Source organism: Carassius carassius, chromosome 44 (assembly GCF_963082965.1).
Source record: "Carassius carassius chromosome 44, fCarCar2.1, whole genome shotgun sequence".
Taxonomy (NCBI): domain Eukaryota; kingdom Metazoa; phylum Chordata; class Actinopteri; order Cypriniformes; family Cyprinidae; genus Carassius; species Carassius carassius.
In genome coordinates, this window is record NC_081798.1 from 24692975 (window position 1) to 24720055 (window position 27081).

The following is a 27081-nucleotide window of genomic DNA, read 5'->3' on the forward strand; positions in this document are numbered from 1 at the left end:
CACTGCAGTCACAGTGCTGTTCATGATGGTCAGTGGGGGGAGTGCAGGGGGGTTTCTCCTAAAGTCCACGATCATCTCCACTGTTTTGAGTGTGTTAAGCTCCAGGTTGTTGAGACTGCACCAGACAGCCAGCTGCTCAACCTCTTGTCTGTAAGCAGACTCGTCACCGTCCTGGATGAGGCCGATGACTGTAGTGTCGTCTGCAAACTTCAGGAGTTTGACAGAGGGGTCTTTAGAGGTGCAGTCATTGGTATACAGGGAGAAGAGCAGAGGGGAGAGAACACATCCCTGAGGGGCACCAGTGTTGGTGGAGCAGCTGTTTGACATGAATTTCCCCAGTCTCACTAACTGTTGCCTATCTGTCAGAAAGCTGGTGATCCACTGACAGATAGAGCTAGGAACAGAGAGCTGGGTCAGTTTGGTCTGGAGGGTTGTTGGGATGACGGTGTTGAAAGCCGAACTAAAGTCCACAAACAGGATCCTAACATAAGTCCCTGTTTTGTCCAGATGTTGCAGGATGAAGTGCAGTCCCATGTTGATTGCATCATCCACGGACCTGTTTGCTCAGTAAGCAAACTGCAGGGGGGTCCAGTAAGGGTCCAGTGATGTACTTCAGATAAGCCAGAACCAGTTTTTTAAACGACTTCATGACGACAGACGTTAGAGCCACAGGTCTGTAGTCGTTAAGTCCTGTTATCTTGGGTTTCTTTGGAATGGGGATTATGGTGGAGCGTTTGAAGCAGGAAGGCACTTCACACAACTCCAGAGATCTGTTGAAGATCTGTGAAAAGATGGGGGCCAGCTGGTCAGCACAGATTTTCAGACAAGCTGGTGTAACGCCATCTGGGCCTGGTGCTTTTCTTCTTTTGTTCTTCCTGAAGACCTGGCGCACATCATCTTCACAGATTTGAAGAGCAGGAGGTATGGAGAGGGGGATTACAGGAGGTGTTAATGGTTGTGTAGGGAGATGGTCATAATGGGTGTTGGGGGTTTCAAATCTACAATAAAACTCATTCAGGTCGTTAGCAAGTCGTTAATTAGCCTCAGTGCATGGGGATGGTGTCTTGTAGTTTGTGATGGCTCTCAGTCCTCTCCAAACTGAAGTTGAGTCGTTGGAAGTAAACTGGTCTTCCAACTTTTTAGCGTAGGTCTTTTTAGCCGCTCTAATCTCTTTGTTCAGTGTGTTCCTGTACTGATTGTACAAGACTCTGTCCCCATTTCTGTAGGCATCCTCTTTGGCCCGACGAAGATGTCTGAGTTTTACTGTAAACCATGGCTTATCATTGTTGAATGTTAAATAAGTCCTGGTAGGAATGCATATATCCTCACAGAAACTAATATAGGATGTTACAGTCTCTGTGAGTTTGTCCAGATCAGTGGTAGCAGCTTCAAAAACACTCCAATCAGTGATGTCAAAACAAGATTGTAAATCCTGCTCTGTTTCGCTGGTCCATCTCTTCACAGTCCTTCCTACAGGTTTAGCAGATTTGAGTTTCTGCTTGTAGGTCGGTATAAGATGAAGCAGACAGTGATCAGAATGTCCCAAAGCTGCTCGTGGAACAGAGTGATATGCATCCTTTATTGTGGTGTAACAGTGATCCAGTATATTACTGTCTCTGGTGGGACATGTAACACGCTGTCTGTATTTTGGCAGTTCACGGGAGAGATTGGCTTTATTAAAGTCCCTCAAGAATGATTAAAACGGAGTCTGGGTGTTGTTGTTCTGTCTCTGTGATCTGATCAGCGAGTTTTTGTAAAGCTGAGCTCACATGCGCTTGTGGAGGGATGTAAACACTCACCAGAATGAACGAGTGAAACTCCCGCGGCGAAAAGAACGGCTTGCAGTTGACAAACTGCATTTCTAGATCAGGACAGCACATCTTCTTTAACACTGTTACATCTGTACACCACCGTTCATTGATGTTAAAGCATGTCCCGCTGCCGTGCTATTTCCCCGTTGATTCTACTTCGCAATCCACTCTAAACAGCTGAAAGCCCGGCAGATGGACCGCACTGTCCGGTATGGCGTCATTCAGCCAGGTTTCCGTGAAACAAAGAGCAGAAGAGTGTGAGAAATCCTTATTTGTCCGAGAGAGCAGAAGGAGTTCGTCTGTTTTGTTAGGTAGAGAGCGGAGATTTGCCAGATGGATGCTAGGCAACAGCGTTCGAAATCCGCGCTTCCTGAGTCTGACGAGCGCTCCCGCTCGCTTTTCCCGTCTGCGCGTCCTGAACTGTTTTATCAGCGCCGCTGCTCCTTCGATAACAATGTTCAGTAAAATGTCTTAATAATTTACAACCCGAATTCCGGAAAAGTTGGGACGTTTTTTAATTTTTAATAAAATGAAAACTAAAGGAATTTCAAATCACATGAGCCAATATTGTATTCACAATAGAACATAGAAAACGTAGCAAATGTTTAAACTGAGAAATTTTACACTTTTATCCACTTAATTAGCTCATTTAAAATTTAATGCCTGCTACAGGTCTCAAAAAAGTTGGCACGGGGGCAACAAATGGCTAAAAAAGCAAGCAGTTTTGAAAAGATTCAGCTGGGAGAACATCTAGTGATTAATTAAGTTAATTGATATCAGGTCTGTAACATGATTAGCTATAAAAGCTTTGTCTTAGAGAAGCAGAGTCTCTCAGAAGTAAAGATGGGCAGAGGCTCTCCAATCTGTGAAAGACTGCGTAAAAAAATTGTGGAAAACTTTAAAAACAATGTTCCTCAACGTCAAATTGCAAAGGCTTTGCAAATCTCATCATCTACAGTGCATAACATCATCAAAAGATTGAGAGAAACTGGAGAAATCTCTGTGCGTAAGGGACAAGGCCGGAGACCTTTATTGGATGCCCGTGGTCTTCGGGCTCTCAGACGACACTGCATCACTGATCGGCATGATTGTGTCAATGACATTACTAAATGGGCCCAGGAATACTTTCAGAAACCACTGTCGGTAAACACAATCCGCCGTGCCATCAGCAGATGCCAACTAAAGCTCTATCATGCAAAAAGGAAGCCATATGTGAACATGGTCCAGAAGCGCCGTCGTGTCCTGTGGGCCAAGACTCATTTAAAATGGACTATTTCAAAGTGGAATAGTGTTTTATGGTCAGACGAGTCCAAATTTGACATTCTTGTTGGAAATCACGGACGCCGTGTCCTCCGGGCTAAAGAGGAGGGAGACCTTCCAGCATGTTATCAGCATTCAGTTCAAAAGCCAGCATCTCTGATGGTATGGGGGTGCATAAGTGCATACGGTATGGGCAGCTTGCATGTTTTGGAAGGCTCTGTGAATGCTGAAAGGTATATAAAGGTTTTAGAGCAACATATGCTTCCCTCCAAACAACGTCTATTTCAGGGAAGGCCTTGTTTATTTCAGCAGGACAATGCAAAACCACATACTGCAGCTATAACAACAGTATGGCTTCTTCGTAGAAGAGTCCGGGTGCTAACCTGGCCTGCCTGCAGTCCAGATCTTTCACCTATAGAGAACATTTGGCGCATCATTAAACGAAAAATACGTCAAAGACGACCACGAACTCTTCAGCAGCTGGAAATCTATATAAGGCAAGAATGGGACCAAATTCCAACAGCAAAACTCCAGCAACTCATAGCCTCAATGCCCAGACGTCTTCAAACTGTTTTGAAAAGAAAAGGAGATGCTACACCATGGTAAACATGCCCAGTCCCAACTATTTTGAGACCTGTAGCAGAAATCAAAATTGAAATGAGCTCATTTTGTGCATAAAATTGTAAACTTTCTCAGTTTAAACATTTGCTATGTTATCTATGTTCTATTGTGAATAAAATATTGGCTCATGTGATTTGAAAGTCTTTTAGTTTTCATTTTATTAAAATTTAAAAAACGTCCCAACTTTTCCGGAATTTGGGTTGTAAATCCGGTAAAAGATCATTTGGTGTGTTCTGCCGAATGTTCAACAGTTCATCCCTGGTGAAACTGATCATGTTTGTTAAACAAAAAAACAGGAGAAACGAACAAATACAGTACAAACACTGGAGAGCCAAGCACTGAAGCAGCCATGTGCGGCGCCATCTTGCATTGATAAGCTTATTGTTTCAACAGTCAGTCACAAGATAAACCCTAGAAATGATGCATTATCTGCCAGTATGATTGAGCAGCTGGCACAAACAGATTTGTTTCAGCTCAGCAAGCGTTTCTTGCTTTATTCTTTGTCAGGACTGCATGAACCCTTATCCTGCTGTATTCCTCACATCTCTCACCTGGGTCGCTCTGAATGGAGGTTTCTGGCATTGTGATTTCCTCAGCAGTACTTAATCCTCTTGTGAACCAATCTTTAAAAGCCATTTTCAACCATTCATGGTACAAGGTTACATCCAAACCACCATAGTTAATTACCTTTGATACCTAAATTAGAAGTGTTGCAACATGCAGGCTTTGACAATAACGCAATTTTTTAAAAAATGAAACAAATGCTACTCATATGATAATATCGTTATTAATCCAGGACTACTGCCTGTCTTCCAGCGTATTAGGTGGCAGTATTCAGTGTTGGGAAGGTTACTTTGGAAATGTAATAGGTTACAGATTACAAGTTACCCTGTTTAAAATGTAATAGTAGTGTAACTTTTTCAATTACTTTATTAAAGTAATGTAACTAATTACTTTTGAGTACTTTTTGATTACTTTTCTAAATTTGTGAAAATTAAATAATAATAAATAAAATCATATACATCAACTCAAATACAGTTATCTAATAAGCATGTGACGTATTCTGTGTAATAAACTCCTGAAACATTGGTGTTTTTTTTAAACTGCTGTCTCTTTGTATATGATGATAGTTTTCTCAACATAAGTAAAATGCACATGAAGTGACACAGAGCAGTTCTAGAAATTATGTTTATGTGCTCGTGTACTCCTATATTGAGATGGCAGAGGTTGAAAACACTGCGAGCTTCAGTAGGCCTATGTGTAGTAAATGAAACCATGTCTTTGCCATTAATTTACAGGAGGTTCGGACTGGTAAAAAATTCAGACTGGAAAATTCAAATTCATACAAACAAATTAATGGACAAAACTATTTTTTGTATGAACCTGACATAAAAAAAGGTTTAAATCTTTAATTTAGGGACATGCTAAATAATTAAAAGTTCTCTCCTGAACTGCACCTTCACTTCTATTTTTCTCTTCAGTCTCTTTATTTTGCCCTGTTATCCATCTCTCTCATGACTTTAATACTCAAGATTGAACAAAACTATACTTTACAATACAATACTCTACAATACTACAATATCTTTATAGAAAAATCCTAATACTGTACACGAGTCATGTTTTTCCCTTACAAAAAATTAACCTAGCTTTTATTAGCCTATATAAAAGTACAATAACCTTGTTTTGTTTTTTGTTTTGCAAATGGATTTCTATTTATTTTTAAATAAATAAATTTGTAAAATAATTTTTGGTTACCACAGTTAAACAATAGTAACCATTTTCTCTGGATTATTAGTAAAATAACAAAACTTTAATTTCCGTAAGGGTTGTGTTGTTGTCTGTCGTAGCTTCCACAAAAAATCTGTAACACGCTGTCTGTATTTTGGCAGTTCACGGGAGACTGTAACTAATTACAGTTACATTAATTTTGTAATTAAATTACGTAACGCCATTACATGTAACTAGTTACTCCCCAACACTGGCAGTATTAAAATATTGTTTGCTACCTGTCATAAAATGGAGAGGAACAAGTAGAAGAAGAAGACGCAATCTGCCACGTATGTCAGAAGATGAGAGACTTCAAAAAAGATGTGTTGTTAAACCCCCAAGTCTGCAAGAAGTGGTGTTTAAGAGTACTTTTTTTGTTTTTGTACAATTATGGTTAAAATTCTCTCTCTTCCTCCCTAAAGTCTTTTTGGGTGTGATTCATTGGCCAAAACAATGCAAAAGAAGAATTTGACTGACAGCATAGCATTTTTTTTCCAAAACAGATATTCCAATAATATTCTTATTGTAATTATTTGGCCCACAATAATAATGTTATAAACATTTTAAACTTTCAAATGTATACTTTTGGAAATGCATTTATGATGGCCACCCGAGTGAATAAATCTAAAGATAGTCTGTGTGTTGTAGTGTGTTTATTTTTACAAAATTAAGATGCATGTTTAGTAGGAGATCCGATGTGTCTCGCGAGATCTGACTGGTCTTGCGAGAACGTTATGATATCCTCCCAAACCTTTCAAAAATATTTGCATTACACTGGCCCTTTCACCAGTAGTGGTATGTAAGATAATTTTTGTTAACATCAGGCAAGTGGACTATGATGATAAGCGGGAAAATTACACGGTTTAGTTTTTATAAAAACAGAATTCACAGTTTTGCAAGGAATGTCACAGAAATGTCAAACTTTTAGACATGCTAAAACAGAATTAGGTAACAATAAAAATATATAGTGAGAAAAAAAATTCATAGGGCCCTAAACTTGTAATTTTTGTTAAACTTTTAATAAATTGATGTGAAAATGTATACGTTTCATGATTTTGATTAATAAGACAAGCTTTTAATTGATAAAATTTTATTTAACTATTAATTCAAACTGAAAAAAACAATAAAGCAATAAAGAATAATCAAAACGGGAAAAAAATAATTTTGAAAAATGAAATAAAACGGAATTAAGGAAAAAATCTAATGAATTTCATAGGGCCCCAACTATCCATTAGCCTTGCTGCGCCCCCCAGTTTGGGGACCACTGATTTATTATTTTAAATGGATAAATCATGTTTATTACATATACTTTTTTTTTATTAAAGTGGAACCCAGTTTACTAAATAATAAACTTGACTGACTGCTTCACTTCCAGTTTAAAGGGATATTTGTGTTAAGAATTTTTGTGCAATTACTTGTCAGTTGAGTTTGTGGCAAAACCTTGTGCTGTGTTTACATGATGTTTATTACTTCATAAAATTTATAAAAATGTTTAATTTCATAAAGTTGATTTCAAAATGCACCAAAATTTTTTGCATTTAGTGTTTTTCAGTTGAATAAAAGAGAACATTTTCCCTATATATTTCATCATTGAAGATTTCTTAAAAAAAAAGTCTCAAAATCGTCTCGTTCTCGTGAACCCAGTCTTGTGTCTCGTCTCATGGGATAAGTGTCTCATCACACCTCTAATGTTTAGTTACCAAAACAACCAAGAGAGCGGCCCGTCTTTGTGAATCCTGTCCACTTTCATAATGCTGACAAAGATTAAAGACAGCATTACACTGAATTGCGATTTTGTGTGCAACCTGGGTGCACCAGTGAGTGGTGGGATGTTTTGTTAGTCTACGTTACCTTTACAGCTGGTGTTGTCTGCGGCATCCAGTAATTGGTCCTCGGCGCAGGCACATGACCTGCCTGTGGGAGTGGCCAAACACAGACTACTACAGCCGCCGTTATTGGCTCTACACGCATTACTTCCTGTGATGAACGCATGTAGGGATAGCATCTGATTAACATTCAACAGCCAAACTGTCTGGATTCCTACTAGGAAATTTTTTCTTGCATGGGCATTCTAAAAAAACATTATAAAATTACCTAGCTGCTGTTGGGCATCATACATGCGGATCTCAAAGATGGGTGGCCGTTCGTTGCGTAGCAAAGTGACTGTTTTGGTGTTCTGGTCCAGTTTATAGATGCTGCCACTGCGGTACTCGTTCCAGAACAGAAAGTGTTTGTAGTGGCACAGGCCAAAGGCGTGATTCAGCTCTTGCCCATCATAAACCGTCTAAGAAGAAAGAATACGGTATTATGTAATTGGCAACTAATGAGTAAATTGCCTGTTCTAGTGTTTTCAGCGTTATCTCTTGTTTTCCATTCTTAAATGCATACATATGTTCTCTATTGTCTAATATTATCTAATATTATCTATTAAATCAGCAGTGTGAGAGCACCTTGCGTGCACTGGTGTTGAGATAGACCATCTCGATTCGGTCATAATAAGCATCCACCCAGTACAGGATGCCCTGAGGGATGTCCAGACTCAGGCCGTTGGGCCAAAGAACAGTCTTAGAAGTCAACAGAACGTTCCGGTTGGTTCCATCCATCCAGGCCTTCTCAATCTTCCCTCGCTTGCTCTCTTTTGGGTCCTCCTCCCAGTCAGTCCAGTACATCCAGCTAAAAGAGGAAGAAATATTTCAACATTTGAAAGATCCTTGTTTATAAACTGTATGGTTGCTTTAGCAATTGTGTCTTGTGTCATATTGCTGTAGCTGCTGTTTTATATATATATATATATATATATATATATATATATATATATATATATATATATATATATATATATATAGTCTCTTGTGGTTGTGCATTCTGAAATTGTAGAGTTTTTTTCATCACCTTATTTATTCTAGATCAGGAACTCACCCATGCCGAGGGTCCACCACAATAGCTCGAGGATGGGTCATCTTGCCCTCAATGAGAGTCTTCTTGGTCTGAGAAGCTTTCTCAAGCCGAGCGACACTGATGGTCTTCTTGGGACCATCATCTGTCCAGTAAAGATTATTGGCCATCCAATCCACAGCGATTCCTTCAACAGTGTGAATACCTGAAAATTTTGAATAAGTCAGAATAATTGCAGAATAAGACATAACAACACTAATAATACCAGTAATAAGACAAATTGGAAATAAAAAAAACAGCACCTTCTTTAAGAATGATGTCTCTTTCTGTGCCATCAATCTTCTGTCGGCCAATCAGATAGCTGGTGGCATCAGCAAAGTAGATGAAGTTACTCTGTGCATGGAAGTCCAGAGCTCGAGGGTTCATCAGGTTCTCAATGGGGATCATGTATTCATCCTGAACTTTAGGGTTGATGTCCATACCACGGATAATGCCTGGACGACCCTTGCCATACACCAGGAATAACTCATGCTCAGGCTCTGGGGATTTAATAGATATCAAAAATATTTTTTAAATAATTGAATATAAATATTTAACTCAATTAATGTTTCTGCTCAGATAGGATACAGTATTACTCAAATGTGTCAGTTTAGGGTCATACTGTAAGAATGTCAAATCACAAACAAAAGGTTTGAAAGATTTGCTGGGCTGTAGAAATGTTCTCTTTGTATTCATGTAGGTTTTACGTGGTTTTATATGGCTTGACATAAAAATTTTCCGAATTATTTCAAACTTATCAAAATGATTCATATGGTGAAGAGCAAGTCTATGATGATTGTATTAATGTCTTTCGTAAAATCAATTGCAATTCCTCTTCGTGTCTTTTTCAAGGTCATGTATTCAGAGGTCACTGAAAAGTCACAAATCAATGCTACCAATGGTTCATTGCATATTCAAAGCAAACTGGAAATCAATATTGGGGATAAATGGAAAAGACTTTCATCTTTGTAAACTGATTCAGCTAAAGTGTGTTTCAAACCTCCAGTCTCACTGATATGCATCAACACCACATAGAACTATAAGAAAAGAAATGTGCAAAAGCTTAAAATTATTAATGCTCAATAAGGCTGTTTTCCAGTTTTATAATGAACAAAATATGTGGCCCAACTTTAAAATAGATGTGCATCTAGCCATAACTTTTCAGCCTAAATCATCAATCTCATTCCTTACTGCTTAACTACATCCTTTGAAACCCATGATTCTCATATATTTAATTAAGCAACATCCGAGTAGATTACATTTTAAACTCAATTTTGACACATAGTGCCAAATAGTTCCAAACAAATTCACAACAGAGTCATTGTGTGTCTTCCAGCAACAAATGAAAGATTGCAAATTTTTAAGGAACATGTTTGAGTGAATAATTCAGTCACTACCTCATAAGGACCCTATTTCAATGATACACTTCATGTGCAGTTGTAGTCTTGTGGCCTTACAATGGCTGCTGTCTACACATGTCTGTAAAGATTGTAGGTTGTCCCAGTTATCATTTTAGGTTTTTAAGAAAAATTCTCACAAGCACCCCGGTTTTGAGTTGAGCTCCACAGCAGACTTAGGAGTGGATTTACTAACAGCTTGGACCAGCGCAATCTCTCTTTTGCTCTTAAAAACATACTGTCACGATTTCCCTGTTGAAAAAAACCCCCAGCATATTCTGGTTAGCTATGTTTTGAAGGATGGCAGCTGGTTTGAGCTGATTATAAACTGGTTATGAGCTGGTTTAAGCTGGTCACGTGCTGGTCCTTAGATGGTCCTAAGCAACTAGCTCCTGATCAGGACCAGCTCATAACCAGCTTAAACCAGCTCAAATCAGCTGCCGTGCTTCAAAACAAACCTAACCAGCACACAGGTTTTGTGTTATTTTTTGTATTATTTTTTTCAACAGGACTATGAAATTTTAGCAATGAGAAGGTGCGTTTTTGTTTGACTTTGTGCTTTTTCTTTTATTAGGAGTTTCCTATTTAGATGCAAAATTTATGGGAGGAGAGTATTTAAATGAATCATGCAAGGTGATTTGCTAAGGTTTGGGATAGTCAGTTTACTGGTACTTACGACAATATGAAACACCCCCCCAAAAAGCATGTCTTCACCCAGTTTGCTCCTACTTTGGTAGTAGTTTACTTGATTATCATTGATTATGCTTATTTGTGACTAAGATTAGTGTGGTTTACTTTCACACAGCTCTTTTTGCAAGTGAACCAGAAATTGTGAACAAAACAACATATGTGCTTAGGTCATCCATACATTGGTTCATCCATTCAATTGCACCAGTGTTAGCTTGGAACCGGACCAAGACCACCTCTTCAGCTCTGTCTTGTAATGGTTGTTTGGTCTGCACCTGAGTGTGATTGCTGTATTCAGATCTGCCCGAAAGATCCCCATTAAGTGGGGAAACAAGCTTGAGTTTGAGTCAATCGAACTAAAAAATTCTCAAATTATATCATTTTATGTTCCATAGTTAATGTTGTAACATAGTTAGGCCATTAATAATAATAATAATAATAATAAACTTTATTACAGACTCACAGGTCCAAATAAAAAACAACAACCACTGACAGTACACACAATACAATAAAAAAACTTCAGAGGAGACAACTATACCAATGCTTCCATAACTTGGACTTATACCGTGAAGTGCTAAACTTGATGCTGATCAATGCCATAATTATGTAATTCTCTGAGTTATTCAGCCGACATATAAATTTGTACATAACATTTCTCAGTGTGGCTTGCAGTGTATTAACACCTGCAGCCACAAACATCTCACTGGCACTACACCAGCATTGTCTTCTCAGCAGAATTCTTAGTGCATCATTGTAAGCTACCTGGAGTTTATGCAAGCTAGCTTTGCTGAAACTAGACCACAAGTGTGCATTGTGGAGAGGAGTGCAGTATGCTCTGAACAAAGCAACTTTCACTCTATCTGTGCACCCACCAAACTTGCGAGCCAAACTATTCGCCTGAGCATATAAAGAACGGCATTGCCTGTAAACATCAAGGTCATCCTTCAACTGCTCTGTAATGAGATGCCCAAGATACTTGTATTTGCTCAAAACTCTCAAGGTATTACCTGCCAATTTAAAAGGAGAAAACATTAGACATTTATCCTCCTTTGTTCTGCAAATCATCACCGCACTCTTGTCTGTATTAAATTTCATGTCATGAACAGTTCCATAGTCAGAGCAAACATTAAGAAGCTGTTGAAGACCAACACTGCTAGGACTGAAGACCACAAGGTCATCTGCATACATAATATGATTCACTAAAGTGTTACCTATCAGACACCCAGTGTTACACGAATTCAGGCAGACAGAGAGCTCATCAACATACATATTAAAAAGAATAGGGGAGAGGATTCCACCTTGTCTGACCCCGTTCCTGACCCCAAAAGAGGGGTCAGGAAAAATTGTAACCTAAATGTCTATGTATAAAAAAATTTATGTTAAATCAAATAAAATATTTCTTTCTAAAGCTACAATTTGTCAAGTATTTTCTCATTTGACATATAAATTGCTTTAAATATTCTTTTGTGTGTATTTTCACAGTAAAATTTATTTTGCAATTAATTAGATTAATTAATCGACACATCATAATAATCGGGCCCTTCCCTGGTGGTCTAGTGTTTAGGATTCAGTGCTTTTACCGCAGCAGCTCAGGTTCGATTCCCGGTCAGGGAATGTTCTTTAGAGGCAGCTGTGGCCTAATGATTACAGAGTTGGACTTGTAACTGAAGGTTGTAGGTTTGAGTCACTGAACCCCCAATTGCTCCCTGGGCGATGGAGCAAATAGCTGCCCACTGCTCTGGGTGTGTGTGTGTGTGTGTGTGTGTTCCCTACTCACTACTGTGTGTGAGCACTTGGATGGGTTAAATGCAGAGCACCAATTCCGAGTATGGGTTACCAAACTTGGCAAATATCACGACTTTCACTTTCTTTCACTTTCATGTAATTAATTAGATAAAGAAAAAATATAATCAACTGACAGCCCTTACGCACATACAAATATATAAAAGTTAGTTTTTTTCTCAGTTACTAAATATTAAACAATATAATAAAATATAAAAATGATTGCACAACCAACAACTAGGTGGAGATATGCACCTCTGAGTTGACTGAACTTACTCCTGGACACGTTTTGGGAACCAGTATACCTCAAGTAATCTTTTTTTCAAAAAGGTTTGAGTAACCAAGAGTATAGGGTATATGTGAAAGTAAGTCTTGCTTTCTGGAATACACCCCTGCAGAGTGAAATGTGTTTTGACTGGAAATAACATCTGGTAACAACAAGATACAGGGCAAGTGGAACACATTCCATGACCAACTGGAATTTAAGAATTTGCATAACTTTATGTAACAACATTAAAATATCATGAAGAATACTATGGTTTTACCATGAAACGTCCAAATAAAATGTCTACAATAATCTACAATAATGCCATAGTCACCTTTCTACAGCAACTAGTTAAAAAACTTTATAATTAATAAACATTGAACTCTGCAGTTTAACTCTCATTTGAGTAAAATTCTAAGTTAGGCAAAACTAAGTTTAACTATTTTGGTGAATCGATAGATAGAGTAGAATCTATTACAATGTCACTCACTCTTGCACGATTTGCCATCATTGCCCAGGCTAAAGCCAGACCGACAGCGACACGTCCGGCTCTTGTGGCTGTTGCCCAACAGACAGATGTCTGAACAACCTCCAGCTTTTCCAAACTGATCTGGCTCACAGGCGTGACTCCGCACTGAAGAAGAAGAACAGGAGAGTTAGACTGAGCTTGAGCTGAGGTGGAGCTAGACTGCAGTGTAATGGCTGCATTTTAAAAGTTTATTCAAGTATACTGCAATATACTAGTTCAATATTTGTATTCAACAACATTAGATGAATCACAGTTCAATACCAGGGGGTTGACGTCTCTGGTGGTAAACATGTAGAGCTCCTCCCTTGTCAACACGGGTGACCACCTGATAATCTGAACTGTTGAATCGATTGACGCGAATCACGCTGGTTTTAGGCTGCATGTTGGCATTGTCGGAGTTTGTGGCATATAGATAGTTCTCAAACACTGTGAGCCCATAAAGATGCTCAATCTGAGGAAAAAAAGAATCATTATTCAATTAGTTCTATAATTTGGGAAGTTGTGTTTGCTCTGCTGGCTTGAGTGAGCAAGACACAAGCATAAACACACCAATTAGCCTTGGGCTAATGAACTAAATGATAGCCATAACTCAAACAGAGAGGAAGGAATCAGGCTAATGCACTGACATAAACAGCTTTAATAAAATGACTCAGTAGCAGTAATGAAACACCACTGTCTCTTTCACCTACTAAAGCATTTACACAGTACACAGCTATCCAATATAAGAGACTCTCTCAACACAATGAGATATGATGGACAGATGGATGGATGGATGGATGGACAGATTACTGAACATATCTTAAGGTGGATGATGAATGATGGACATTAGGATGGATAGACCTTTGGACTGATGGATGGATGGAGGGATGGACAGATGGAGAGATGGACTTTTGAACTGATGGACATTGAGATGGATGAATGAATGGTGGCCACATTTTTGGTTGGATGGACAAATGAACAGACTGTCAGATAACAGAACTGAATAACAGGTGGATTTTTAGGTGGATGATGGATGATGGACATAAGGATGGATGGACAGATGGACAAATTAATAGATAGTCAGATGAATTAACAGCTAGATGTTTGGATGGATGAAATGATGGATGGATATTTAGAAGATACAATTCAGATTACTGAACATATAGACGTTTAAGTAGATAATGGGCAGATGCATGAATTGATGGATGGATATTGAATGTATGAATTAATTAATTTATTAATTGAAATTTGGACACATGTCTGAAGAGAATATGAAGAGCCTGACATCTGGACTGAAGTGCAATAGGATGAATGTGTGGAGGGATGTTTGTGTGGTTAATGTTTGGATGGATAGCATTGCATTTGCATTTGTAAAGAATTCTGTGCAACATCTGTTGCTTTTACATGTGCTTTATAAATAGACTTTAAGAAGATGGGTAGATTAAGAGGTGGTTGGTGGATGAATAGAAGAGATGAATCATAGAGATAAATTCAAATTTCAATCCAAGTCTATTTGTATAGCGCTTTTCATGATACAAATCGTTGCAAAGCAGCTTTACAGAAAATTTAAGTTTCTATTTAAAATGTTCTACATAAATGTTTGGGATAAATGCACAGGATATTTATCTGTTGACTTAAAACATGTAAATATACAGCTCTTACTTTGTGAATTGTGCTCTTCTTGTATTAATTAGTTTAATTATCCGAATGTTCCCCTCCCGAACTTTGTTGAAATTTTGAGAAGAATAAAATCATGTTCATGCTATCTACAAACCCAATGTTTCACAATTTCAAAAAAACTGTCAAGGAACAGAGTTAAGTCTGCTGTGTACCTATACAGCTCTTACTTTGTGAATTGTGCTCATCTTGTATTAATTAGTTTAATTATCTGAATGTTCCCCTCCCAAACTTTGTAAATAAAACATAATTTGTAGAGCAGTAATAAAGGGAAGTTGTCCGTTGTTAAATGTTATATTTAGCAACTCACTTTCTATTAAATGTTTCAAAACAATAGGGAAATTAGTTCTTGAGCAAAACACATTCTTGCAGAGTTACATGTAATACTTTTTACCAACTTATAAGAGTGTCTTTTTAGGACGCCAGGATATTTAAGGACATCTTAAAATGATCTTGGTATTTGCTCCTTACCAACAGTCCTTGAATGATGGTGTGTCTGTTTTTGCCCTCATAGTCCACTACCTCGATGTAGTCCAGATAAGCATCAGCCCAGTAGACCAATCTGCTGACCAAGTCCAGGGTGATGCCATGCGGGAATACAATTTTACTGTCCACCAACTTTGTTCGGTTCTGTCCATCCATGTCACAACGTTCCACCTTCGGGATCTGCCCGTAGTCGGTGAAGAAAACCTTTCTGTTGAAGGTAATGTTGAGGACGGTTATACCTGATTAATCCTGATGTACAGTATACCTCAATTGACCATTTAGCAAATACTATAAATATTCAGGTAGCTAGTTGTGTACATGGAGGAAGTGTGAGTTTGAACATGTTCATACCCCATAGTTGGGTCCAGAGCAATGCCTTTAGGGTTGAAGAGTTCTTGATCCAACAGTGTCACACATGTGGCTCCATCTTTATCACATACAAAGATTCGATCATCCACGTCATCAACAAAGTAGAAGTTTCCTGTGAGCCAGTCTATTGCCATCTGTTCTACATCTGTAAAAAATGGGGAATGGGGAGAAATGTAAGTAAAAACCTGTTCATACAATTTTGCTTATTGTGGGTAAAATCTCTGTTGAATATTATAATTATCTCAGTTTAAATTGTGAGGACTAATTTGAAATTATTCTAAAACAAGATTGTAAACTATTTGCAGAATAAACAATTTTAAACATTAACATATAGAAATAAAATAAATACTTGAGTCTGAGTCAAGAAAGTAAATCAAAAGCATGCTATATGTGAATTTATTTACGTGCAGGTAAAAGCATATAAACACTGGTGTCTGACTAGTTCAGAGTAAGGCAAGTGTTCACATACCAATTTAAGAAGCTTTATGGTGCAATGATTCTGTGAATCTGTTTTAAAATAGTGCTAATAATAATACTGTGGTCTCGCATACACATTTCACTTTTTCACTTCTACAATGATGCTCTTTCTATTTTAAATAGCTGAGTCTGGGGATTCTGTGGAAGCCTGTGCATGTTTACGCAATTTCCAAAATAGTTGTTTTAACAGCTGCGATCGCAGTGGCTAACCATGGGTTTTTGCTCTTTTGCAGCTTCCCACCTCCTCAATACACCTCATTCTGACCTTAAAATGTCAAAAGTTTCAAAGTATCTGAACCTCCCCTACTTTAACCTCAGACATACCAAATATTTTAATGAGATGTTGCTCATTTGAACATTAAGTGGCTGTAAAAACCTGGCACAGAAAGACATAGAACTGGTGACTGTTTGGTAAAATGGTGCAGGAGATGCAGGAAAATCCAGACAGTTGGAGCGATTGAAGGCTGAGGGGTGGAGACAGAGACAGTGTTGGCCTCTACAAAGGAAAGTTGGCCATTGTGCAAGAGCCAGACGTTTACCGGAATCAAGGGCTGTATCCCCAAAGGTGTTGTTTATTTAAGAGCCGAGTCCTGCTTAAACTTTTCCAGCTGCCCGGACTGAAAGCCAGTGATTAAAAACACAGATCAAAAACACCAAAAGAAGGAGAAAAGAGCAAGTTTACAAATGAAGGCTGAGGAAGACGAATGGTTCTTAGAGCAGCTGCTGTCTGAACAATGCAAGAATAGAGGAACGCCACAGAGGCAAACCACAGAAACAGTGGGCCGAGGAACCTGGCTTCGCTCTCATTGTAATTCCTAGTGAAATTGTAGGTCTCAGTGGAAGGAGGGTAAGAAATTCCATTTGTGACACAACCTTCCCTCTACACTGAAGGAAAACAAACGCTCTTATGATTCTAGATGTCATTGCCAGAGACAGCTTCATATCAAAATACTTTGAGGCTAACAAACTAAGGTCTGTGTTTACATCTTGAAACTTTATTTTACTAATAGTGGAGTTTGTTTAAAGCTGCAATCTGCAGACAGTGTGACATTTCAAGAATGATTTCTGGAGTTCAAAACTAAGGCCATCTGACAATATGACAAGTGATCTGGCATCTGTCCTGGCCAACCAGGTTTACAGCTATGACATAAGTCATATTTCTGTCCACACTGAAGGCAAAAATTTTGTGTGAAAATCAAAGAAAAACTGAACATATTTGATGTTTGAGGTGGTATTTCAGACTTACCCAGCATGACACTTCAGAAATAGAAACTAAAAACTGTCACTTGCAATCATAATGGTCACATCTAGAAGCAGGAAAAAAGCCTCTTGTAAAACTAGTTACACCAGGTTCAGATCTAGTGTTAGGGCTAGTCCACACTGAACACATTTTTGTTAAATTAATTAAAATTTACATTTTAAATATTAAAATGATGTTGCATTATAAAAAATAGAAAACTCAGTGTTATGAGTTTTGTTTTTTTGTTTTTTTAAGCATGGTTTATTCAAACGGTGTTAATATAATCATTTTGAGCCAATTTACCAAGGTCCTTGTGCTAGATGGACGTATTTGACACTTGCACCAAGCAAACAGTTGGATTCTATTGTGTGTCACTGTGCACTTTTATAGATCATTCTGATTTTGATTAACACCCTCTGGCTCTTCCTCTCCTGGTCTCTGTGTCATCAAGATAAGTTTATAAAACAAAACGGTTCTTGATTATGATAGGCTGAGCACATTTGAAGATGTTGTAAAATACACTATAAACACACATCAGTTTTGTGTTGCTGCAACTAAGTGTTTAGCGCTAATCGATCTGCTAAACATTGCTGACGAACTACATGTTCTAAGATCATTGTAAACCACAGATTCTCAGAGATTATTGCTTTGACTAGACACTACATTGTGGCTGTGCTACAATGTATAATGAGTTGGCTTGAGATCCTGCCCCAATCCTGTTCGCAATCTCTTTTCAAACTGTCTTCACAAAAAAAAAAACACAAAATCCCCACTTTGCAACTGTGTCAAGGTAGGTAATAACCAAGGATAAGAAACAGTAAAAATGGGAAGCATTGTTATCTTTCCTTTTTTCCCTCATGTTTCTATGATTGTACAATTAAATTTTCACACACATGATGTTGATTTTGACTGGTACAAACTACTGACTGAAGACATTAAGCAATTAAAATTCATTGTACCATAATTAGCATAAAAAGCATTAATAGCAATTCTTCAAGTTAGGCTGGATTGCTTCCAATAGATGCTGTCAGACAGCACACCAGTGTAACGCATTAAAGTCTGATGTCAAACTCAGTTAGCTCCAAAAGCCTCATAGTGTCACAACTATAGCTAGAGAAAAAGGGTGAGGGTTTGATCAAGAGAGATTAAAACCAAAACAATGCCCTAAATTTTGGCAGTGCCAAAAACATGTGGCGGAAGCCCTGGAGTGTGAGCCGATTCAATCACAAGACTATCTAAGAGGCTTTCCGGAAACTTCTTCACCAAGCAGACCTTATGTCAGAGAGCCGCTCCCTTCTGCTTTATTCCACATTACTTCATCGCACATCCTGTTTTCCCTCTGTTTATTCTGAGACACACCAAATTTACATGTAAGAAATAACTTTACTGGAATGCTGCAACTCAATAACACTCTGACATTTCTGACAAAAAAACTTGTACATGACATTTTGGTTCATGTCACCTTGTCATTTTCCAAGATGCTAAGAGACACATGCATTTCTTTAAGAGATCACATAGTGATGACGAAAAGATTGCAGCAAGAGATGGTCTAAACATCTCCACCTGTACGTGTCAGTTTTAATATTTTCATGATAAAACTCCATAGCCGCAGACTGATGGTGGTGGTGGGGGTTGGGTGTCGACCACAGTGTCTGGAAAATGTTCCACAAAACAGAATATAAATATGCTGCAGCAAACCCCAGCAACCTACAAAAACCACTCATAAAACACACACATAAATATAGAGACATATATACATACGGATAATGACTTCCGGAAGAATGCATGCTGTATCTTACAGGCTCAACTTAACCCATCCCAGCAGATTCGGGCCACACATATGAGCACAAGTGTGTGAGAGTGATTTAGAAAGCCAATTAAACTCCCTTGAGTGGAACAAACAGTCACTTTCCACAAATATGGTACACTTCGCTGTCCCATGATTTCTTATAAAGTACAAATTCCATTTTTAACCCTTTTAGATATTATTGATAAATTATTAACATAATAATAGTAACCTTTTACTTAGCATAAAATGAGCTAGTTGCATCAAATGTCTGTACTTACAGTATCATATTAAAATTGTACAAAAAAGGTAAAAAAAAGTTTTTTTGCAAATAGGGCTTTTAGAAGGTTTTTTATTCTGTTATTGTTCACGTGATTTACTTTGACAATTAACAACACAACACAAGCTTCGAATCAAGGCTTTATCAGGCATGCCCATTTATTCTCGACACAAGCTCCGATGCCTTGGTTCAAATCTCACATCACTAGCAGGGGGTAATACCATTAAATTAGGAAACCAGGTCATGTACAGTTCATATATCTGTACTTGTATTTTACAAAATTGTATAAATGTGAAGTAAAATAAAATAAAAAAATTAGATTGCAGTGCATTGTCAATGCATCGTGATGCATCGTGATATCGAATTAAACCGAATCGATGATATGATAATCGTAGCCCGAACCGAACCGTGAGACAAGTGTAGGTTCACACCTCTAGTTGGCAGGGTATCTGGATGCTTGGTTAAGCCTCTCCAATCCTTCCCAATATGTCCTCAGAACCATTCATCTCAGCTATGCGATTTAGTTTGACAGGCACATGCACAAGTTCAGGGGCATTGTTTTTTCCTCAGTACGAGGCAAGATTGTGGCTGTTCTTCAGACAGAGGTTGCAACGAAGAAACTGCCCTTGCCCCCTCTTAGGGAAGTGGGGATTTGCATTCTCAATTACCTCAATGACTGGCTGATCCTAGCTCACTCGCGGGAATTGGTTTACGCACAAAGGGACACGGTCCTTGATCACCTAGCACGATTGGGAAAGGTCAACTGGGAAAAGTGCAAACTCTCCCCTGTGCAAAGCATCTCTTTTCTCTTTGTAGAATTGGACTTGGTTAAGATGACTGCACACCTCTCTCAGGATGGTGCTCAGTCAGTGCTGAAATGCTTGAGGGCTCTTAAGCAGAGAACAGCGGTCCCTCAAAAACTTTCAGAGGCTCCTGGGGCATATGGCACTCTCAGCCCACAGTTACACTGCTGGGACTGATGCATATGAGACCGTTTCAGCACTGGCTTGGTACCCAAGTTCCGAGATAGGCATGACGTCATGGCTGACACCACATAAATATCACACCGTTGTGACGCCGTACCTTCAGTCCTTAGGAGGACATATCTTTTCTACAGACAGGAGTGCCCTTAGGACAAATGTCCAGATGCATTGTTGTTACAACAGATGCTCTCAAGACAGGCTAGGGCACTGTGTGTAATGGGCATGCAGCATCAGGCATCTTGTCAGGCCCTCGGCTGCTTTGGCATATCAATTGCCTGGAGTTGTTGACAGTGCTTTTGGATTCGAGGAGGTTTCAACCCCTTGATCCAAGGCAACACAGCGATAGTTGCATACATCAACCACTAGGATGGGGTTCACTCCCATCGCATGTCACAACTTGCCCATCATCTCTTACTTTGGAGGCAGCACAGAAAAGCTCTTGCTTGTGGCCCCTTATTGGCCCAACATGATCTGGTACTTGGAGCTCGTGCTCATGGCATCAGTTCCTCCCTGGCAAATGCCCCTGAGGAAGGACCTCCTTTCTCAGGGGAAGGGCACAATTTGGCATTCGTGCCCGGATCTCTGGAACCTTCATATTTGGTCCCTATACACAACCAGGAGAAACTCAGATCTTTCACCAGCAGTGGTGAATACCATTATTCAGGTCAGGATGGAGGTGGTAACAAATAAATAAAGGATATTGCACATTTTTATTGTATAAGTGGGGAACATTTAACTGTTCATGCGGTAGATTACCTGAAGAAAGAAGCTCTTCTTGTGCCTGGCTGTCCTGGTATTTGCAGCTCTGAAATGGAAAAAGTAAAAAAATGGGATAACTTGGATGTGAGGGATCAAGAGTGATTCTTTGAGCCCTTTACCTCACTCTGGATGTATACAGTTCTTGAAGGGTGGGCAGGGGAGCACCAATAATCCTTTCAGCTGTCTGAACTGTTCTCTAGAGTCTTCTGATGTTTGATTTTGTAGCTGAACCAAAACAGACAGTTATTGAAGTGCACAGGACAGACTCAATGACGGCTGAGTAGAACTGTTTCAGCAGCTCCTGTGGCAGGTTAAACTTCCTCAGCTGGCAAAGGAAGTATAACATGTGTTGGTCCTTTTGAACAATGGAGTCAATGTGATTTTCCCACTTCAGGTTCTGAAAGATGTTGGTTCCCAGGAATCTGAATGACTCCACTGCTGCCACAGTTCTGTCTATGAAGGTGAGTTGGGAGGTGTGCAGGTGGGTTTCTCCTCAAGTCCACTAACCATCTCCACAGTTTTGAGAATGTTCAGGTCCAGGTTGTTAAGACTGCACCAGAGAGCCAGCTGCTCAACCTCTAGTCTGTAAGCAGACTTGTCACGGTCCTGGATGAGTCTGATGATGGTAGTGTCATCTGCAAACTTCAGGAGCTTGACAGAGGGATATTTAGAGGAGCAGTCATTGGTGTAAAGGGAGAAGAGCAATGGGGAGAGAACACATCTCTGAGGGGCACCAGTGTTGGTGGAGTGGCTGTTTGACATTAATTTTTCCCAGTCTCACTAGCTGATGCCTATCTGTCAGAAAGCTGGTGATCCACTGACAGATAGAGCTAGGAACTGAGAGCTGAGTCAGTTTAGTCTGGAGGTCTGTTGGGATGATGGTGTTGAAAGCAGAACTAAAGTCCACAAACAGGATCCTCATATAAGTCCCTATTTTGTCCAGATGTTGCAGGATGAAGAGCAGTTCCATGTTTTGCATCACCCATAGACCTGTTTGCTCAGGTAAGCAAACTGCAGGGGGTCCAGTAAGGGTCCAGTGATGTCCTTCAGATAAGCCACTCCAGTTTTTCAAACAACTTCATGACGACAGACATTAGAGCCACAGGTCTGTAGACGTTAAGTCCTGTTATCTTGGGTTTCTTTGGAACTGGGATGATGGTGGAGCATTAGAAGCAGGAAGGGACTTCATACAACTCCAGAAGATCTGTGGAAAGATGGGGCCAACTGGTCAGCACAGGATTTAAGATAGGCTTGTGTAACACAATCTGGGCCTGGTCCCTTTCTTTTCTTTTCTTTTTTGTTCTTCCTGAAGACCTGGCGCACATCATCCACACTGATTTGAAGTGCAGGAGGTGGGGAGAGGGGGATTGCAGGAGGTGTTAACAGTTGTGTAGAGAGATGGTCAGAATGGGTGTGGGAGGATTCAAATCTACAATAAAACTCATTCAGGTCAATAGCAAGTTGTTGATTCGCCTCAGTCCAAGGGGATCCACACTGAAGTTGAGTCATTGAAAGTGAACTGATCTTCTAACTTTTAAGCATAGGTCGTTATAGCCACTCTAATCTCTTTATTCAGTGTGTTCCTGGCCTGACTGTACAAAACTCCCAATTCTGTAGGCATCTTCTTTGGCCTGACAAAGATGTCTAAATTTTTTGCTGTAAACCATGGCTTATCTTTGTTGAATGTTAGATAAGTCATGGTAGGAATGCATATGTCCTCACAGAAACTTATATAGGATGTTAGAGTCTCTGTGAGTTAATCCAGATAGCAGGTAGAAGCTTCAAAAACACTCCAATCAGTGAGGTCGAAACAGGCTTTTAAAGCCCACTCTGTTTCATTGCTCCATCTCTTTGCACTCTTTACTACAGGTTTAGCAGATTTAAGTTTTTGTCTGTAGGTTGGTATAAGATGAACCAGGCAATTATCAGACAGCCCCAACGCTGCTCTTGGAACAGAGTGATATGCATCTTTTATTGCTGCGTAACAGTGATCTAGTATATTACTGTCTCTGGTGGGACATTTAACATGCTGTCTGTATTTTGGCAGTTCACGGGAGAGATTGACTTTATTAAAGTCCCCAAAAATGATTAAAACAGAGTTGAGGTTTTGTAAACACTTTGTAAACACTCACAAGAATGAATAAGTGAAACTCCCATGGCGCTTGCAGTAAATGAAGAGTGCTTCTAGATCAATAAAACACATCTTCTTTAACACAGTTACATCTGTACACCACCTTTCATTGACATAAAAGCATGCTACGCCACCGTGTGATTTCCCAGTTGTTTCTGCATCGCAATCTGCTCTTAACAGCTGAAAGCTGAGCAGAAGGAGCGTGCTGTCCGGAATGGCATCATTCAGCCAGGTTTCCATGAAACACAGAGCAGCAGAGTGTGAGAAATCCTTATTTGTCTGGGAGAGCAGAAGAAGTTTGTCCATTTTGTTGGGTAGAGAGCAGAGATTTGCCAGATGGACACTAGGAAACGGCATTTGAAATCAGTTTGATCAGCGCCGCTGCTGGGGAAGCACAATCTGGTTATTAAGTTCCTCAGACGCGCCCGGAGGTTGAACCCTCCGAGGCCATGTCTAATTCCCTCTTGGTATCTCACTGAGGTCTTGCAGGCCTTATAGAAATATCTGTTTGAGCCCCATCAGTCAGTTGGGTTCAGTGCCCTCTTTATCAAGACAGCCCTCCTGACTGTGCTCACTTCTGTCAAGAGGGTGGGGGATTCCAAGCCCTCTCCATTTACTAAACATGCCTGGAGTTCGGGCTGGCAGACTCTCACGTTGTCCTAAGACCTCGGCCTGGATATGTGCCCAAGGTTCCCACCACTCCTTTCAGGGACAGGTGGTAACATTGTTGCTCCCAGTGCGAGCCCTACACACATACCTAGATCGCACTCAGAGATTCAGACATTTTGAACAGCTCTTTATCTGCTTTGGAGGGCAGCAGAAGGGGAATGCTGTCTCCAGACAAAGGATCTCCCACTGGATTGTGGATGTGATCCTAACAGCCTATCAGGCTGGAGGAATACCTTGCCCACTGGGAAAGAGGGCTCACTCTACCAGAGACATGTCCGCACCAACAGCCCTGGCGAACAGGGCCTCTCTATCAGATATCTGTAGAGCTGCAGGTTGGGCTACACCTAATACATTTGCTAGATTTTATAATCTACGAATGGAACCAGTCACTTCTGGAGAAGTTACTACTTTAGGAGACTGGCAGGGTGTAGAGCTTGCTACCAGTGCTACTCCCCCCAGGGTAATTATGCACTTATTGTATATATATATATATATACAGAACAGAATGAGTGAGCAGATAGCATGCTTGCCTATTAATACCCATGGTCAATGAAATTGTGTGTGCAGAATTTGCATAGGTGGCCAATGCCCATACATCTGGGTATTAATAGGCAAGCATACTATCTGCTCACTCATACTGCCAAGAAGCATCTCAACCCACACAGAGGCAATTCAGAGTTGTGGAATGAAGGACACAGCATCTCCTTTCCCTCCATCAGAGAACGAGTGTTGTGCCAAGTGTACTAGGGGTCCCTATAGAAACCCTATACAAAAGTTCACTAGAGGAAACCAACCTCATAATGAGTTCTAAAAGCAAGTTCCTCCATTATACTTCACCAAGAAAAAGTGCTTATGTGATGGAAGGGTATTCCAGAGTTCATGAAAGGAACTTGAGCTGGGCTGAATAAGTACATAATTACCCTGGGGGAGTAGCACTGGTAGCAAGCTCTACACCCTGCCAGTCTCCTAAAGTAGTAACTTCTCCAGAAGTAACTATTTCCATTCGTAGATTATAAAATCTAGCACATATATTAGGTGTAGCCCAACCTGCAGCTCTACAGATATCTGATAGAGAGGCCCTTTTCGCCAGGGCTGCTCATGCAGCCACGTCTCAGGTAGAGTGAGCCCTCACTCCCAGTGGGCAAGGTAGGCCTCCCTGACAGAAGTGAGCACAGTCAGGAGGGCTGTCTTGATAGAGAGGACACTGAACTCAACTGACTGACGGGGCTCAAACAGATATTTCTATAAGGCCTGCAAGACCACAGTGAGATACCAAGAGGGAATTAGACATGGCCTCGGAGGGTTCAACCTCTGGGCGCCTCTGAGGAACTTAATAACCAGATTACCAGCAGCGGCACTGATTAAACTGATTTCAAATGCCATTTCCTAGCATCCATCTGGCAAATATCCGCTCTCTACCCTACAAAATGGACAAACCTCTTCTGCTCTCCTAGACAAATAAGGATTTCTCACACTCTGCTGCTCTGTGTTTCAAGCTTCTTGACTCCTCAGAACAGAGCCCTAGTACACTTGGCACAACATTGGAGTTAACGACAGAAAGGGAATGTCTCTGTTACGTATAGTAACACTCGTTCTCTGATGGAGGGAAAGGAGATGCTGTGTCCTTCATTCCACAACTCTGAATTGCCTCTGTGTGGGTTGAGATGCTTCTTGGCTCCTCAGAACAGAATGACTGAGCAGATAGCATGCTTGCCTATTAATACCCAGATGTATGGGCATGGCCAACTATGCAAATTCTGCACACCTAATTTCGTTGGCCATCTCAAAGATGTCAGAGGTGTTTGGGCTCTCAATAACGACCGCTAGTTTTGTACACTCAACATATCCGTTCCCTCTATCAGGGATCAAGGGTTATCATACGTGACAGAGATGTTTTGACTATAGTAAACTATAGTCAGGTTTCTGTACTTTTACTTTTATCTTTTTTTAAATTGCAATTACCCATTTAAAAATATATATATATTTATAAGTGGTTCAACTCAATATATGTATAGAAATCATATTAATATTGCTATCTAACAGATATTAATGCCATCATTTGTGATTTCTAACTAGCATGGTAAACATTCTTTATGCATTAACATTTATATTTCGATTAATTCTACAAAGTGTGTTATAGTTTGTTGTAGTAAATACAGAATACAGCACCATCCTGCACTGTGGTAAAAATAAAAGAGAATATAGAGGCAGAGTGGAAAACATCTGGTGGTCTCATCTGCGTGTCACGCTGAGGTCATGAATCACAGAAAAACACATTTCCTGTATGACCGCCACAACAAACCCACCAGCCAAAAGAAATCTGAACCCGAGTTCATGACGGCACTTCTACAGAATGCTTCAGCTGTCAGAAATGCCATTTGAATAGAAATCTTCAAATATATTTAGAAAATGTGAGATCTGAAATAGTGCAATAGGTTGCAGTGAAAATACCATATTACTTTAATTACACTATTTAAAGTTATTATATTATTCATTCTTCTTTAAAGAAAAGTTTTTAAAACAAGACCTCTAAGTACTTATTTTTCAAGTTTGTTCGAAAAAGCAAAATCATCATCATCAAGATTGCTGCTTTCACCTCTTCATTATTATTTTCCCTTTAGTTTTTATTCCTCTCATACGCACAGCAGGCAGCCATATCTTTAACATTGAGGGCAGGAACTCAATAACTGGCAACAGGAAGCCAATGATCTCTTTATCGCTTCTTAGCAAGGGCACAATGCCACAGACACGCCTGTGACCACTGACCTATGAACGTGTGTCTAAGAAACGTGTTCAAACTGCCATGAACATGGAAATCACTGAAAAATGAGGCTGCTTTAAAACTAACCAGCACTTAAACCTGAAAACATTTTACACAAACTCAACAAGAGACAGGTCTGAAATGAACTCTAAGAAAGTATGTGAACACAAACACTCTGCATGTCTGCATCCTTGCGTAGAGTACATTTCTGGCCTATATTTCCATCTGGCCATTAACTGAGCGCCAGAGTTGTCGTAAGACCCAAAATATGAACTCCAGGTTAGCAGAAATATTTCCTGTTAAAACTGTGTTCCAACTATAGAAGATAACAGAGAAAGCAGGCCCAAAACAGAAAAAACATATGAGTAAAAGAGTGTTTTTAGTTGACAAATACTTCTATGCAAACATTTATTTTCACTGCAAAACAATGC

General features: G+C 39.6%; 1 protein-coding gene across 1 annotated transcript in view; it reads right to left on the reverse strand.

Moving 5' to 3' along the window:
- The window catches only part of LOC132126611 (low-density lipoprotein receptor-related protein 1-like), a 187469-nt gene that overhangs the window by 109612 nt on the left and 50776 nt on the right, over positions 1 to 27081 (reverse strand). The window contains exons 7-15 of the mRNA XM_059537974.1: positions 15547 to 15709; positions 15181 to 15403; positions 13315 to 13504; positions 13015 to 13158; positions 8657 to 8893; positions 8379 to 8559; positions 7910 to 8132; positions 7554 to 7743; positions 7311 to 7436 (exon numbers count right to left, since the gene is read on the reverse strand). Of these exons, the coding sequence (XP_059393957.1) occupies positions 7311 to 7436; positions 7554 to 7743; positions 7910 to 8132; positions 8379 to 8559; positions 8657 to 8893; positions 13015 to 13158; positions 13315 to 13504; positions 15181 to 15403; positions 15547 to 15709 (1677 nt within the window). The remainder of the gene's footprint in view (positions 1 to 7310; positions 7437 to 7553; positions 7744 to 7909; positions 8133 to 8378; positions 8560 to 8656; positions 8894 to 13014; positions 13159 to 13314; positions 13505 to 15180; positions 15404 to 15546; positions 15710 to 27081) is intronic.